A 17472-nucleotide genomic window follows, 5' to 3' on the forward strand; every position below is an offset into this window, starting at 1 on the left:
ACATTAACCAATGACAAAACAAGCCTTAAAGGCTGAAGCCTTAATGTCGCTAGACATTTACAAGAGCCATTACAGTGTCAATGAGTCATAGTGCATCAGTTACAGATTTTGTCAATATACCTTGTTCAAGTCAAAGTCTCAAGGTCCCAGTCTACATCAAGTTTTTTGTCAAAAGCCTAAGCCTCAAATCTAGTTTCAAAGCTCTGTTAAGAAAAATTCCTTGTTTAAGGTGGGGTATGTGATTTTCTTTTTTGACCATTTTTTCAAAATAACTTGAAATCCTATTCCTAACCCACTTACTGGCCGTAAATTAGAAGCACTGAAATGAAAATTAAGCAATTTCATCATCTGTGGAACGGGCAGGACTCGAAAAACTCCAGCCGATCATTTTCAAGACCATCTAGAATAATTGGACAGAAAATGTGTCAATCAAACGGTCGTACCATGCCCCCCTCCCCCCACCACCCTGGTGCGCGTGTCCCGTTCGTCATCAGCTGCTTTCAGATGGAGCGGCATTTACTACACAGAGCTGTAGTTCATCACTGACAAGCTGGGCAATTTACCCTTCATTATCACGGCCCAGCTTGTTAGTGAACTACGGCTCTGTGTAGTATACGCCGCTCCATCTGAAAGCAGCTGATGGCGATTTACTAATCAATGAATGCACTTTATGTTATGTGCTTTACTGACGAGATGCGCATAACAATCTCATCTGATAACGTTATATCGGTCAGCCCTATATTTAGCCATAAACTTCGGTGACAACCAGGACGTCCAATATATTTTTATATATTTTATATTTATACAATATATATTTACATTTCAAAAACATCAATTTTCTAACAATACTAATGATTTATGTGACTGTTGAATGTTAATAATATCTGGTGCAACTTAACGCTGAATGTTGTGCCATGTTGACGGTCTTAGCAGGTAAATGGTGACGTCATGCAGAAACTCCAACCTATGCTAGCCTGGCTCGCTCTCGCGCATCTGAGTTTTCGCTCGTGCATGATTGCGCGTCCATGTTTTTCGAATGGGTGGAGTCAGGGCCAGCGTTGGAGGAGAGAAGGTAGGACTTTATGAGTTGTGTATTTTCAAAATCTGCCGGCCGTTTTGCAAATCACATACCCCACCTTTGACTAATTGTGCTTTTATTTATATAATTGATTGCACAGAATTAACATGTTAAAACATGTCTAATTTTAATTTGCAACTCAAGTTTCCATCTCTGTAACTACTGAAAGCTTATAATATACACTATATATTATAGGTATAAATTCACAAAGCTTGACTCAAGCCACTAGATCCACCTACTATCAAAGCACAATGTGAGGAAATTGTTGTATGCATATTTGAAAGCAAGCTGTACATGTGTACTTTGAATCACTTCAATCTGATTACATGTTCTTGAACTGGCCTGTATGTTGATTCACAGTTCCATCATAAATTGCCAGCATTATAATTTCTTTGCTCTAAAATTGTTTAGCAGCTCTGATCATTGTCACTTTGTCTTTCTTGGTAGATTTTGGTTTAAACTTGGTCTAGTTAAGTCTGGTGTGCCCCATGGCTCAGTACTGGGCCTTTAAATCTCATGAATTTACCTGTTTGTTAGCTTATTTCACTTTCTATGCAGATGTTCTATTCACTGTTGTTCTAGAATCTTGTTCTATTCATTGTTTAAAAGTTTAAAAAAAATCTGCTGTGGATGTCAAAATAATCTCTGACTGAATCAACTTCCCTTAGAAAGTTACAAACAAAACAGGCATGTGGATTGAACAGTACCAAACAAGCATTTTTAATTCACAACAACACAGTTGACAGGAACATATCAAAAACATTTAAGCACGGTATGCTTAAAATCCTCAGTGATACAAATACTCTTGTCTGTGCATATAGTATATGCTGAGCTCATGTTTACAGATTTCAAAGAAAGTCACTAAACAACTAATAATAAAGACAAGTTTTCCTGTTTTTCATAAATTGCATATTTCTACCCACATAAAATATTACCAAAGTTTGCAGATATAAATAGTTTTGTGAAGGGCTGATATTCTGCCTGTTTTTTTCTACAATGAAGGCCACGGAAAAGACTGTGCGACACTAAGAATAATATGATCAACCCAAACCTGTGTGCCCATTCCCTGTGTTTTTCAGAAGAAAAAAAACTTGAATTTGTAAGACCATAAGACAAGGTTATGGTCTTACAAATTCGCTTCGTTCCTCCCTCAAAGCGTTTATTATGAACAATTATATTTGGTCATGTCACAGGTGCCATATTAATGTTTGCTACAAATCTGAAGAGGTCCCTTCACTTTAAACAACAGCATGGACAAATCTCCTGACACCCTCCTGCAGTTTGACAACATATTTTACATTTTGACAGCATTTTCACCTGTGGTTTGATTGACAGAACCACAGAATGAAGGAGGGATCAGTTTGTATAAAAATCAACGAGAGGGTTGTCTAGTTCCTACACTGACTAGATTCAGTGCTATAACAGCAATTTCAATTATAGGCTTGGTGAAGAACTGCTGAAACATCTTATGAGATCAAATAAAACAGATCATTTAAAAAGAGTGAAAGATTTAACAGCAATCTTTAAAAACATCATATCTAAAAAGAAAATACTGTCAAGGCAAAAAAAAAGAAAATACTTTTTTTGTTTTACCTTTAATATCATACCTCTAAATCTTACAAACAACTTTTTGATAAACAAAAAACTAGATGTAATTACCAATAACTTAAATACATACATTATTAAATCTCTCACAAAATGTAAAAGTTGAATATGACTGAGAAAACAAACAATATAAAGTATGAAAGATAAAACAGAACAAATGGGTAAACAAAATTGGTCAAGACATTCCTCTAATGATTCAGCAGCCAAACTTTAAAATGACATGTCATTGCATTACATCCACAGGAAGGATGTGAGTGTCTGACATCCAGCATAAAGAGAAGCTTTGGCACAAACACCAATCCGACAATGCAGTAAACACATGCAGAAGGCCTTACTCTCCAGTCTTTTCATATTGCCTTTATGTTGATATGGTGTCATGGAGACAGGGCAGTGTGTGCGTGTGTGTGTTATGATGAATGTGTGTTTGGACTCTTCTCACAGCAAAGTAGAAATCAGTCAGTTGATCCAAAACACGCCGGTAACCTTAATTCTCCATCTAAACTGCTCTTATTTCACAGCGATGACTCCACTTCCCTTGTGATGATTGCAGGGGCTTCAGGCCTGCTTGAAGTCTCCACAGACTCAATGATGATCTCCAGAGCAGAACCTTCTCCTGGGACCATTGGGGTTTTGGACTCACTTGGTTTCTTTTGGTCAAGAGTACCATCCGGTTGTTTTACAGTATCAGTGGCACCGCAGCAGAGTTTTGGTGCACACTGTGTTCTGCAGGACAACTCGCAAAGCGACGCGCGAGACTCCGAGATCATTGTGACAAATTCCGGTTGAATGGTCGTTGCATGAATGCCCTCATCATGGAAAAAGTCCTTGATACGCTTGGCAACGTCCATATAGGAGGTAGGGTCGTGGCATTTGATATGCGCTGTGGCAATAATGCGACTCCCCGCCAGCTGCCAGATGTGCAGTTCATGCACCGCCAGCACTCCCTCCAGTTCCTGCAGCCGGGCATTGAGCTGATGCATGTCGATCTGCTTGGGCACAGTTTGCAGCAGGATAAGTGCAGACTCTTTCAGAAGTGGATACGTGGTGTACAGAAGGATACAGACCATGATAACACAAAGTGTTGGGTCGAGATAAAGCACCCAGCAAGGCCCTGCTTTGAACATAGTATAGTTGGTTCCTGCACTGCTGATATTCTCAACATGGTTTGCACATTGGTGACCAACACAAGGGTTCTCGCAGGGCGTACCGGGCAAGCACGGCTTCCATACAAAGGTGAAAATGAGGGCGTTGACCACCACGATCACAGAGCCGAGAGCATCACCCAGGACGTGAAGGAAAACACCCCGCATGTTGAGCTGGGATGCAGAGTCATGTCCGTTTTCAAATTCTTCATATGGAGCGTTGCCGTTAATCTGCAAATCCAGGCTGTTGCTATGACACACATCTGCAAGACAGAAAGAAAAGCAAGTATGACTAATCATGCAAAGCAAACTTCATCAACATGATGCAAGTCAAACTTTAAAACGCACAATCTGTTCATCAAACTAACTCAACAAAATAGCAATTGTGCTTGTTGTAAAATACATTAAAGCAATAGAATACACAAAAATAAAAATTCCACAGGGTTCCCACCCTTTCTGACCAATAAAATTCCATGGATTTTCTAGTTGTTTGGGATTTCTAGAAATCGATTTTTAAAAAATCTTGTTTATTCTTACTGATTTGTTGATAAATCATTTCAACAAATTAACTGAAAAGAACCTACTCAAAAGAAGGATTGGTTCACAAATTGGATATCACTATTGATTGCAAGCAACTTCTACTCTACACATACTCCAACCAAGAGCAATATTTAGGTGTTTAAATATTTTAGAGAAGAGGTTAACAAGAACAATTTATATTGACTAAAAATTACTATGACTTTTCCAGGCCTGGAAAACTAAATTCAAAAATTATTAAAAAGAAATAATAATAATTAAAATTCCAACATATTTCCAGGTTTTCCATGGCCACATTAATCCTGATTCTCTCATCATTTACTCAACCTTATCATCATTTTCTTTCATCCATGTAACAAAAGTTTAGCAAAATGCTAAAACTGCTTTTTTCTATATATTGGCCAATAGCCCCGCAACATTGCCCTGAAACACGCCCTTAATATGCCGCCCTGGTGATAGCGTCCATTTCACAAGCAAGAGGGAAACTTAAGCAGAAGTATCAGACTCTGGAGATGGCTTGCTCTAGAAAATGAACACGGATTTGTAGTGTGCCCGCAATTTATTTTCTACATTTTCCTGAACCTGTACTGCTGTTCGCTGGATACAAAACTTTCGGTTTTGGTCATTACCCTAGATTCTTCCAGTTTGGCAACAATATACTTTCACATCTTAATTCGGCAGACACCGTGACGATGTGGTGCTGCACACTCATCAGCACAAATTTTCAGAAGGGCCCTGAATGACTGACAAGGAATGATGATGATTCTTCCTTCTCCATTGATCTGTAGAGGTAAGCTGGTAGCTAGAAATGAAAAATTGAGAAATAAGTATCTTGGTGCTGAAACCTCTGACATGACCCCGCCTCAATACCCAGTTGGCCGTCTTTGGCCCAAAGGTAATCGGCGGGCCAGGATACCTGGCCAATGGCCACGAGGAGGCACGATGAAGCCCTGGAAGTGGTAGTGGGGGTGCAACTGGCCCTGGTATGCACTAACATGCCCTCATTTGGCCTAATAGTGGAAACATGGCTATTGAAAAGAAAATGGTTATCAGAGGCTTTCCCATATTAAAGAGCAACATGCAGGTTGAATTTATAACTGAATTAATACTTTATATTGTCTGCAGAGGTCTTTTAAAAACACATATGTAGAAATTACTAATGAAATCTCATTTGATGTAGAGATTTTGATGAAAATGTGCTAGGCTCTGGAATACGCCTTTCCCGCTATCAACGCGTCATATGACGTAGGGCGAGGCAAACAAAAGAGCTCGCGGTCAGCTCTCATTGTGGGTGTTGATGTAGTTAGAGCAGTACAGAAAGTTTTAGAGAAGCCATAATGGTAAATTATTGTGTTTGTGCTGGTTGCACGAATTCCAGCCTGTCAGGACATCGTGTCCACCATTTTCCTTCTAGAAAAAACAAGGCTTTTCGGTCTTGAGTGCGTTTTGTGCAGGTGAAGAGAGCAGACTTCACTGCCGCGTCTGTTACCACACACTCGGTCGTTTGTGGCGCACATTTCACTCCGGAGAATTATCGACCTGGAGATTTGTTGGAGTCTCGGATGGGATTTCGGAGTAAGGACCACGTGAGGCTGATTACTGATTTCTGTGCAACGAAAACGACGACTTAGCAGAGTAAGTCTTACTTTTAATTATTTTAACTCTTAATTTGCTCATAATTATAGGCCTGTGGGCCATCATAGGCATGTTCGTCCACACCGGAGAACTCTGTTTCTTCATTCGCATCCATTGGAACCTGAGCTTGAACTTGACCAGACTCCCTCGCCCATCGTCACTTCCGGTTAGTGCTTTATAGACGCGGAAGTTATTTTATCACAATTTATCTCAAAATATCGTTAATGGCTAAATATATATTACTCCAGTTCAGAAAATCTAGTTGTTTTATCATCAACATACACTATGCTATATAGGGGTGTCCAACCTGCATGTTGCTCTTTAAGACATATTCCAAGTCTTCTGAAGCCATATGATCAGACAAATATATTTAAGATGTTATTCACTGCTAATCTTCCTCTTCTGTAACTCTCAAATCTCATTTACATTCTCGAATATTCAAATATGGTGCACGAAGGTGTGTTATTCGTTCTCGGATGTCCTGTAACCAATCGCCATATGCATTGCAATTAAAAAGATTACATATATCCTATTATTTTGAAGGCCATTTGTATCATTTATTGAACATAATGACATTTGTAATGAAGCAAAGGTGGATCAAATTGCTTGACCAATGTATATTTGAATGTGCACTTTCAGCCCCTACAGTAATGGAAATGTCTATGGGTGATATTGAATTTGCTGTAACTTGTGCTCCTATTTATTACGTTACTTACATATTTGAATTATTTTCTGTCATGAATAATTGTTTTTATTATTATTTTACTTCAAATATATATGTTCTACTGCCCCACCTTATTGTTCATTGACAACTAGAATTAAGCCATTTGTAGGTTTACCTTCCCTTAAAGTATAAACACTAAGCCTCCCAGGCACTATCAAAACATTGATGTTTATATTTTGAGCGGCCTGCTCACCTCCACCCATCCCTTTCTAGTTCAACCTAGTGTGAGTTTGGGGCATGGCTACTACACATTTACAATGTGTAGGACATTGAGAGCATTTTTAGGGTTCGAAGGGCATGGCAAAATTTCCAAGTTGCTTCTCGACAGGTAAGCAACACAAGTTAGCACATTACTGTTGAGCTCCAGATAAATTTGTAAGATACTCTGAATATGAATCCTTACACGTACTAGTTACCAGAAGAACCATCCTACCTCATGTAATGGATCACCCGCATATCAAACTGCTGTTCAATCCAGTGATGTTATTAGACGACCTGATTCCACTGCCATGCTTTCTGTCTGGTGTGTTTGTTACAGTGGTCTTGTTTATTATGACGTTAAACATTTATGACCTTTATTTAGTAAGGCCCATTTGTTCATAGGGAATCAGTGAGTGCGAAAGGGCATGATGAGCCTAAAGGCCCGGTCACATACATTTGCACGCCGAAATCCTGCATGCCGAGTGCATGTGAATTCAACAAACTATATTACTGCCAAGCTGCCTCTTTTTAATGCTGCACTTTATCCTCTTGCAGTGTGAAGTTGATAAGAAATTTGCTGCTAAAATTATTTGCTTGTCCGTTGTGAATATTCAGTGTAGCTATTTATGAAGCACTGCCCACACAGAGGTCACAGTCAAAACAAGCGACTTCCTAATGGTCAACATTGCAAAGGTTTGCAACAAAGTTCACCAATCTTGAACCACGCGAAATCCGCGAGGAAGTTCTTCACCATCGGAAATCCACCAAGCGAAATTCGCGACCACATGGATTCCCATTGAGATGACGTGTTTCGCCAATGGAACTTTGCCATGCAAAGGTGTGTGTTCCGTTTGGTGCCACTATTAGCACAGGTTTTAGTTGTGGTATATGCACATTTTCAAAACACACAAATGAGATTTGAGAGCAACTGCAAAGTTGAAGATTTTTCCATGAAAAATGAACTCAATTTCGGTCTGTTCCTCACAAAAAAAAGCTATTACACGTCTTCAGAAGCCTTTGAACATGTCATATGAGTTGTATGTACAACTTCTTCTGAACGGTGCTCATTCACTTTTATTGATATTAGAAGAGGACCATCAACATCCTGCCCAACATCTTGTGTGGTTTATGGAAGAAAGGAAAAAAAACATACAGATTTGGAACAAAATAAAGTAAATTCTATCATAAATGAAAATATTTTCATTTTTGGGCGAACGATCCCTTTAAAAGGACAATTAAAGCCCTGTGTAACAACAATCTGGTAGGCCACCTAGCTCACTGGAGTGAATTGTGTAGCATCTCTCAAGATGAACATCATTACCAAAATACACAGAAGTCTCCGAGGCTGTGGCTACTATTCTAGACCGTTTTTTCATTTATATAACATCTATAGTGAGTTGATCATTGATGCCTGTGGTGATGCAACCCATCTGTTCATCTCATGTGATGCAACCCATCTGTTCATCTCTCCTCTGGGCTGTCCTGAACAAACAAGTAGACAAGGCTTTGTGAGGAATTCCTCTAGATAAGCAGTGGCTGCTAAAACTTGTATTTGGAACAATCTGTACTTTTCCCAGTGGAACCAATCTAGTCAAAGTACCACTATCACATAAAAGGGGAAAAGAAAGTTTTGGCACATAATTGTGGTTGTCAGTGAGCTGGCATGCCATCCCATTATTTCAAATCCATAGAAGCAAGATACTTTTGAGCTAATGAAGACAATTCAAATATACAGTGTGTCAGAGGAACGGTCATATGACCAGAGACTGGTTACAATGAAGGCCTTTTTTGACAGTCGTATCATAGGAGTTTCCAATAACACGCAACAATCCGTAATAGTTGTTAATTCTGTAAAATTATGTTTCATAGGGGTTTTCAGTCTTTTGCTGTCATTTCAATGTCGTTTTTTAATGACAATACCCATGAATCACTGTCTGATTGTAGTAGCAATAGCTGAGGTCGCTAACGGTAACCATGTCAGGGCTTGTTTTTGAAACGAGAAAACAAAAGTCCTCTCAGGACATTGTTGCACACGTTTCGCAAGATCCCGTGCGCAAAGAGTAGAAACACCCGCAACATCACTTACACATTAAATCTAAATAACACACACTTACTTCATCAAGTCTATTAGGGACGAAGAACTAGATATTTGTTTACTACGAATCAGTCGGTTCAGGTTTCAAAAACCGGTCTTTAATGGGAACAAAAGAAAACTTTTCCTACCAGCTCTCCTTCGGTCCGTATTAACGCCGTTCGGGCTGCTATTGTGATTCCCGACCAGGTTATTGGTCTCTTCTCCAGCAGACCGGCAATCCTCCTGCATCTCGGACCTGCGAGCTTTCCCGTTCTTGTGTTTTTTATTTCCTCCGTGGGAATGGCCGTGTCCACCTCCTCCAGCGTGCCCGTGGAAGAGACAGAGCCCGAGCAGGTTGACCACCAGCCCCGCGGCGCCCACTCCGATCACCACCCAGGGCTTCTCGATCTCATGCGGCTCTGTGAAGCGCTCGGTGGCCTCCAGGATGATGGTGAAACACAGCGCGGTGAGGAACACGGCGTTGACCAGTGCGCCCATCACCTCGGCCCGGATCCAGCCGAACGTGTTCTTGTTGGTGGATTGTGTCTGCTCCGCGAAGCGTACCGCCACCAGAGCCACGACCAGCGCGATCACGTCCGATAACATATGAAAAGAGTCCGACAGCATTGCTAGAGACGACGTAATCCGGCTTACTACAACCTCCACGATGAAGAACCCGAAGGTGAGCGACAGCATGCACAGCAGGCGGACCCGGTTCTGCGCGTAGGCCATGATTCCAGAGCACGTAACAATTAAGCTTGATCTGAACTCGTTCCGACCGACAGAATGTAAACGATGCGGGAATCCGAGTTTAATGAGCGCTGGGGACCGGAGATCTGCCCGGTTATACTGACCCTCTGTGATGCGCGTTTGCAGACGGCTGAAACTTTGCACCCGGACCGGCGAAGTTTCCACACGGAACTAGTTCGGCGTCAGGCCACGCCCAATCTCGACTGTGATTGGTGGAGTGTTAGGGATCTAGGGAAACTCAATCCCTTCCGAGAAACGAACACAATAGATTTTTTTCAGTATCTCCCTTGACGAACCTTGAGAAAAAATAATAATAATAATAATAATAATACGTAAACATTTTTTTTTTTTAAATATTATATTTCAGTAGAACAAGTTCATGGTTTCTGACAATCTGCCGTCAAGGGAGATACTGAAAAAAATCGATTGTGTTCGTTTCTAAGAACGGATTGAGTTTCCCTCAATCCCTAAACCTCCAGAATTATAATTTTGGGTAAATTATTCCATTACGAAAACCCCGCCAATGCAACCCCTTAACAATCACTACAAGTAGTAGTAAAGATTTCATTTTCCTTAAAAAAAGAAAAGAAAAAGTTAACTTCCAGTGAGTGAGACAAAAGATTTTCAATTTTTTTTGTTTTACATTGAGACCAATAATATATATATATATATATATATATATATATATATTTTTTTTACCATAACCAATCTGTTGAAAAGTTTGTGTTGTGTTCTATGTAATATTCTGAGGATTTATAAGAGCCAAACAACAAGATGGTTTTCTGCTTAATAAAGGTTGGGGATTTCATTTTCATGGGTCTGAAAATGAGAAATGGAGAGCTGAAACTGATTTACCGTTTTTACACTTTTAATCTCCTCCAAACTATATGGTCTACCAATCAGTTGAGAAAACTATTACTTAAAACATTAATTAATACAATTGGAAAGTTTGCAATATTTTTCCTCAATATTGCATCGATGTTCGCATGGCAAAAATGTATATTGTTAATAAAAATTTTCCTGTTCATTTTATGGTCATGGGGGAAAAAAAAGTTCTAGTACATCAACAAGCTGGTGACTTTCATCCAGTTGGAATAAAATTCCATGAATTTGTTCACACAGGGTATCTGAACACACAATTGTTTTAAAGCTCATTTTCATAAAATTTGCTTAGTTTAATTTCACTTTGTTACACCCGTGGTGTTCCCAGTCTAAAGAGACTGGCCATTGGAAATGAATGGATTACAGAAATATTAAGTGTTTGGGAGCATCCCAATCCTTCAGAAGAGCTCATATGTGGATGTTTGCTCACACAATGTCCTTGGGCACGACGTGTGTGCAGGGCTTTTTTGTGCACCATCTTTCAATGTACACTCTTTGAGGAAAACTTCAAGATGTACTCATATTATGTTGCATTTGGGCTCGTTTGAATCGGGATAATCTGCTGTAAGTTACGATATGTTATTGTCTATGTTATAAGTATGTTTCTGAAAGTAATAAAGAAAAATGTGACAAAGACACTGCAGTTTGGCCTCTGAGTGAATGAAAATTGCTCATTACATTTTACTAATTGAGATCTTTCCAACGATATAGAACACATGACTATCTCATCTTTTTTATGTTTTTACCAACTCTGAATATAATTGTTGTGATAACAAATTGGCAAAATACGAGAAAACTGTTCTAATTTGTCAGCAAATTAAAAAGCATCATTTATGAATTGGTAGGATCGGCTATAAGCATGTAAAGTCCAGATCCTAAGCTTTATAATAAATCCTATTTTGTTTAGATCAAGCAAGTGATTATTACATAATTATTATTATTATTATTTTATTATTATTTCTGCAGGGAGTGCCCCACACTAGCCCAGTACAAAATCAGTTTAATGAATCCTTCTATATTTGTATGATATATATTAAATATGTTCAAAAAAGGAGTATAAAACCTGTCAAAATTATTAATAAAGTAGTTGATAAAAAGATCTAATGCAATATATTGTGATAATATATGCAATATGAGAGATTAATTAACAATCTTAGTGGGCCGATCACAAAAGCTGCACCAACGAATAGAACACAAGGGTTAAAAGGTCAAAGTCAAATGTAAAAAGACTTATTCGAGGGTCAGTACTGTTTATGTTCACAAATAAACAATTAACAAACTATTTCAGGCACGTTTATATTAATTTAACAATGCATTTTGTGATTTGGTAACAGTTCTCTTTAAAGAATGAGAAACAGTGAGTCAAATATTGCAATACACCAAAAAAAAAAAAAAAAAAAGAGTCGCAAACATGTTGTATTGTGACCTAGATAACAATATAATATTGTATTGCCAGTAACCTTGTGATTCCCACCCCTAATGTATTCCCCTCTGTGTTTTTTGCAATGTTACACTTTTTTATTTATTTATTCAATAATAAGTCAAGACATTTCTGTAATAAACCCTGCAAGCATCCAGAATCTTAAACTAAATAAATACGGTGGATTACGCTCTAGTCGCTGGTCTTGCTCTTTGTGGGTCTGCTTGCACTCACACAGAATCTGCTCCTTCAGCCGCAGCTCGGCCAAAAGCACAGACTCCGTCTGTTTGGGCTGCTCTATGTCCACTGACCTGCGGCGCTGCCTCTCTTTCAGCCTCTTCTGCTCCTGGACAACACAACCTGAGATCAGTCTGTTCTGCAGAACGGACTCCACCGAGGGCCTCTGGTAGTCCTAAAAACAGAGAAAAGCAATGCAGTTTGGGGCAAAAGTGCTTCATATGACAACAGAAAAAATACTTTAGGAAAATGTATTCAGAATGTTAAAGTCAAGAATGTTGGAGCAGAATCACGAGTGCTTACCAGATTCACTGTACAGGTTTGTTCATGGAATAATTCATTTTCTGAAGAATATGTTGCTATGGCATTCCAAGTAGGTTTCCATGTGGGTTTTCCCAGTGATTTCTCTATAATATGGCTTCCTGCCAAAAATAGTTTTACCTTTAAGTTAAGCATTCTTGACAGGAGTGTGTTCAGATCCTCAGAGTAACGGTAAGGGTTTCTTCTAAACTTCCCTTCTCTGATTTTTCCAGCCAACTCTGTTTGGTTGTATCAAGTCAAGTGGTTTTTATTGTCGTTTCAACCATATACAGTTAGTACAGTACACAGCAAAACGAGACAACGTTCCTCCAGGACCATGGTGCTACATAAAAACAACAAAGGACCAACATAGGACCACATGAGACTACACAACGGAATAAAAATACCTATATAAACTACCTATATATACCTATATAAAGGTATATATAGGTAGTTTATATAGGTATTTATATGTATGCTGTGAACGGGGGACTTCAAAAAAGAAAAACACTCAAAATGAACTTGACTGTAACCACAGTACAACTACAGTTCAGTATAATCACATTGAAAACGTGAGCATAAAAAAAAAAACATACAATAAAGCACATAGTTCATAGAATAAACATCCCAATGACAATATATCTGATTTTTCAATGTAGGACATATGATTAATCTGTTCCTGTGGAGAAAAATCTGAATATTTACTTTACGGCACATTCTTGACAGAAAGAAATCTAATGAAGAAACTTTGGCACTTCCAAATCTTTTCATATCTTTTATAACATTTAACAAAGCTTTGAAATGCATCTTTTTTTTATTTATTGTTGTTGCAAAGGTGGGACTCATTCTAGCTCCTCAGGAGTGTCCTGAAGGAGGGTTGGGTTGAAAAGCAAAACATGCTGTGTGGAATAATATTTGTCAGTGTAAATATGACACCACGTACCTTTGATCCTCATCTGAACCATCATCAGATTATATATATATATATATATATATATATATATATATATATATATATATATATAAAAATGTAATATAGATGATAAACAGGGATGGATTACTGACAGGGCCAATGACTACCTTGATTACCAGGGGCCCTTGACTGCACGGGGTACCCTGCGCTTTACGGCTGCATGATCTAGTTTGGTGATTCCCCCCAATTGAAAATCCTTTTGGGCATGAACAATGGCGACCACCCTCCCATCCACCCCCGCTGAACAACTTTTGAACATGACCAACGGACACCCCTGCCACCCCCAACAACTTTTGGGTGGAGGGGAGCCCTTGGAGATAATTGGCCCCAGGGCCTTTGCAAGTCATAATCCGTCCCTGATGATAAATCAATATTTATATACATTTAAAATATATAATTTATTACATTTCATAAAATATTTAAATCTTCATAGAATGTAGCACAATAAACACAACAAATGGAACATAAAATCCACAACTAAGAGAAAATGACAGTTGTTGAGCTGGAAGTACACTTACAGCGGACATGTAATGTGGAGTCCCAACAAATGTTTTGGCAAAGCTTGAGTATCCGAGCCAAACCAAAATCACCAAGCTTTACATTCAGCTTGACATCCAAGAATTTCAAGTCACGATGCAGAACTGTACTGCTGCCATTAATTCTATCATGTACCAAAACACACAGGATGAATTCATCCTCCAGGTATCATCTGCAAAGAAAGTGTAAAAGAAGAAAAAACAACATTGTAAAGTTCAGGAATTGCTGCTCAATCACACATTATTTCTGTCACATCAAAATAACAGTGGCTTAAAGGAATAGTTCATCCCGACGTTAACAATTCTGTCATTATTTACTCACACTGATGTTGTTATTACGGAGCACCTTAGAGGATAGGGTGGGAATTTTTTCTGAAATAGTTCAGCGTGCCCTCGCAATAATATTTGCATTCCCTCCCAATGTTTTGAGCGGACTCGCAACAAATTAACCATGGTTTTACTACAGTAACTACATTTTAACCATGATATTCGTAGTGAATCCATAGTGATAATACAGGGTGACGAAAATTATAGTAATAAAAAAAAATCATAATTTTCTGTTAATTATGGTTTTAATATGCAGCTTTTTAAAAAAAACTTCCACACAAGGTTAGTTCATACTAGTAAATAAAAGAACCATAAAATTGTATAATATACAACAATTGTGTGAAAAAATAAATAAAATAAAAAAAACTGCTATTCAAGGAAAATCTCTCTCTGCTGCAGTTCTCCAATCTCTTCCCAGTATATTTGAACTGGGCCCGAATTTGTTTGCATATCTTTGGCAGAGTGGATGATCATTAGTTAATAGTCGTATGGACCGATTTTATGCTATTTTTTCTGCAAGTTTTTGGAGCTTGCAAAACATGGTCACTGTAGACGTTGTGGTTGTTGAAAGAAAAATAGCAGTCTAAAGATTCTTCAAAAATTCTCATTTTGTGTTTTAGGAAAAAATAACAGCATATGGGCTTAAAACGATATGTAAATAATTTTTGGGTGAACTATTCCAAGTGTACCTCTGTTTGATGCATCTATTGATGAGGCTGGCGAGATCTCTGCCCTTGCAGTCCTCCATTATGTTATACAACGTTGTGTTTGTCCGGTCTATAATTTGGTCGTAATATTGAATGATATTTTGATGCTTCAGCTCACAAAACAGATTGACCTCTGACACCAGCTTCTGCTTCTCTGCCTAAGCCATGGTGCCACAGTCCAGCACTTTCCATACCAGAATCTTAAAAAGATCATACTATCCAAAATAACCAGCTGAAATGACTGCACCAATCACTAAAATGTGAAAATTTACAGTGACCCCAAAACAAAGGGATAGTTTTCTCAAAAATGCAAATTCTCTCATTATTTACTCACCCTCATGCCATAGTAAATGTATAGGACTTTTTCTTCAACAGAACACAAAGATTTTTAGAAGAATATTTCAGCTCTGTAGGTCCATACAATGCAAGTGAATGGTGATCAGATCAGATCAGATCAAAATGTAAGTCCTTTTTTTACTCTAAATCTTTAACTTTCAGATGTGATAGTGAAACTGAACAGGCACCATATGTGGCTTTCACGTGTAAAAGTGAAAGTTGAGATTTAGAGAGATAAAATAAAAATATTGATTGGTTTTTCACCCACACCTATCATATCGCTTCTGAAGATGTGGATTTAACCACTGGAGTCTTATGGATTACTTTTATGTTACATTTATATGATTTTTGGTGCTACAAAGGTCTGGTCATTATACACTTACAAAGGGCCCAGAGAGCTGAAATATTCTTAGAAAAATCTTTGTGTTCTGCAGAAGAAAGTCATACACATCTGGGATGGCATTAGGGTGAGTAAATGATGAGAGAATAAAACTGTGAGTTTGGGTGAACTATCACTTTAAGCATAAATTAGAATACAAAATACACTAACCAATTTCATTGCACTCTCTAACAAAATATAAAAGCAAGTGGCATCTGCAAAAACCTGGTCAATCTCTTCCATAAAATGAAAGTGAACTAGGTGTCAAGCTTCAGAATGACAAAAACAGCACAATAAATGTATCATAAAATAGTCCATGCATTACTGCTCTCCATTTCAAAGCTTCAGTGGAGGGAAAGATTATCAGTGAATAGTGACTTAAAATTTCAACCTGCTTTTTTCCAGGAACATGTCATACAGGTTTGAAATATCATGAGGTTGATTAAATGACAGGATTTTAATTTTTGGATAAACAAATAAAAACCCATATTTAAGTTTCTCAAATGCACAAATAGCCATGTTAATTGCTTATATAGGAAGCGTTTTGAAATAATCCGTTTGATAAGCATTTTGTTGACCTTTCCATCGGATTTCTTCTTAATTTTCTGCCATTTCCCCATAAGATCAGCAGCCGCTGGTGAGCATCAGTCTTGGATTGCATCATGCATTTTTTTTATATTAATGCTTACAAATCTTTTACATCAAGAGCCAAGAGGTAAATTAAAATGCACCAGAACATTTCAGACAAACGTCGTCACACTTTCAAATGCTTTGTTTATTGAAAACATTGCCTCATTGGAGTATTCCTTCCTACGCATATTCATATGCAATTATTATTGTAACAGAATTACTCATCATGATAAACGTAGTGTACATAAACCTCACGTTAACCTTTTTTGTGAACTCAAAAGCTGCACTTGGGAGCTGCAGCGGGTCTAGATTGTGGTCGTCTGGACTGGGTGTGGCAAGGGCAAAGTTCATAAAAAGAAAGCCATTTTGTTTGAAAGAATACAACCTCCGCGAGTCCGCGTTTTTACCATAAAAGAGAGCGTAACGGTCAACTAGCGTGTTACGACAGTAAGTCACCGTTTGCGGATACCATACAAATGAATGGGAGAGCCTACCTGTCGCAAAATCGTCAATGCCTTCCCTTGTAAAACAGCATTTTTTTCGTAGTAAACTCAACACACAGTTCACTCCAAAAGGATTGTGTTAAACATGTTGAAGATTAGCGGATATGCGGTAAATTCATTAAATGATTATCTGTTTTCTCACAAAAGCAGTTTATTCAGCACACAAAGCATATTCTCCATAGACATTTATAAAAAAAAAAAAACGGCATCTACCACACCAGTGCTATTCAATACTAACCTTGTAGACACCCTTCTGACGGCTCTTTTTTGTTTCCACCCAATGGCGCATTGGATGAGTTTGGTAATTATGTTTTTATTCTTGTATAATATATCAGATGCTGTTTATTAATAGCATTTATTTACTAACATGCAAAATATGTTTTCAAACCAACTAAATGTCATAGACATACATTTCTATGAAACTAACATTAATAGGAATTGCAAACCGATTCCTTATTAGAGCTATTATAATTTTTGATTTACAAATGATCATTTT

General features: G+C 38.1%; 1 protein-coding gene and 1 pseudogene across 1 annotated transcript; both read right to left on the bottom strand.

The window, feature by feature from the left end:
- Positions 1-546: 546 nt before the first annotated feature.
- Positions 547-10046, bottom strand: LOC127622513 (zinc transporter 1-like). Its single transcript, XM_052096617.1, has 2 exons — positions 9146-10046; positions 547-4088 (listed from the first exon to the last, which is right to left on the bottom strand). Exons 1-2 carry the CDS (start codon positions 9726-9728, stop codon positions 3196-3198), a joined length of 1476 nt encoding a protein of 491 aa, XP_051952577.1. The 5' UTR covers positions 9729-10046; the 3' UTR covers positions 547-3195.
- A 511-nt stretch (positions 10047-10557) lies between these two features.
- Positions 10558-16488, bottom strand: LOC127621714 (serine/threonine-protein kinase Nek2-like; annotated as a pseudogene).
- Between the last annotated feature and the right edge of the window lie 984 nt (positions 16489-17472).

The sequence above is a fragment of the Xyrauchen texanus genome, chromosome 28 (genome assembly GCF_025860055.1).
Source record: "Xyrauchen texanus isolate HMW12.3.18 chromosome 28, RBS_HiC_50CHRs, whole genome shotgun sequence".
Lineage (NCBI taxonomy): Eukaryota > Metazoa > Chordata > Actinopteri > Cypriniformes > Catostomidae > Xyrauchen > Xyrauchen texanus.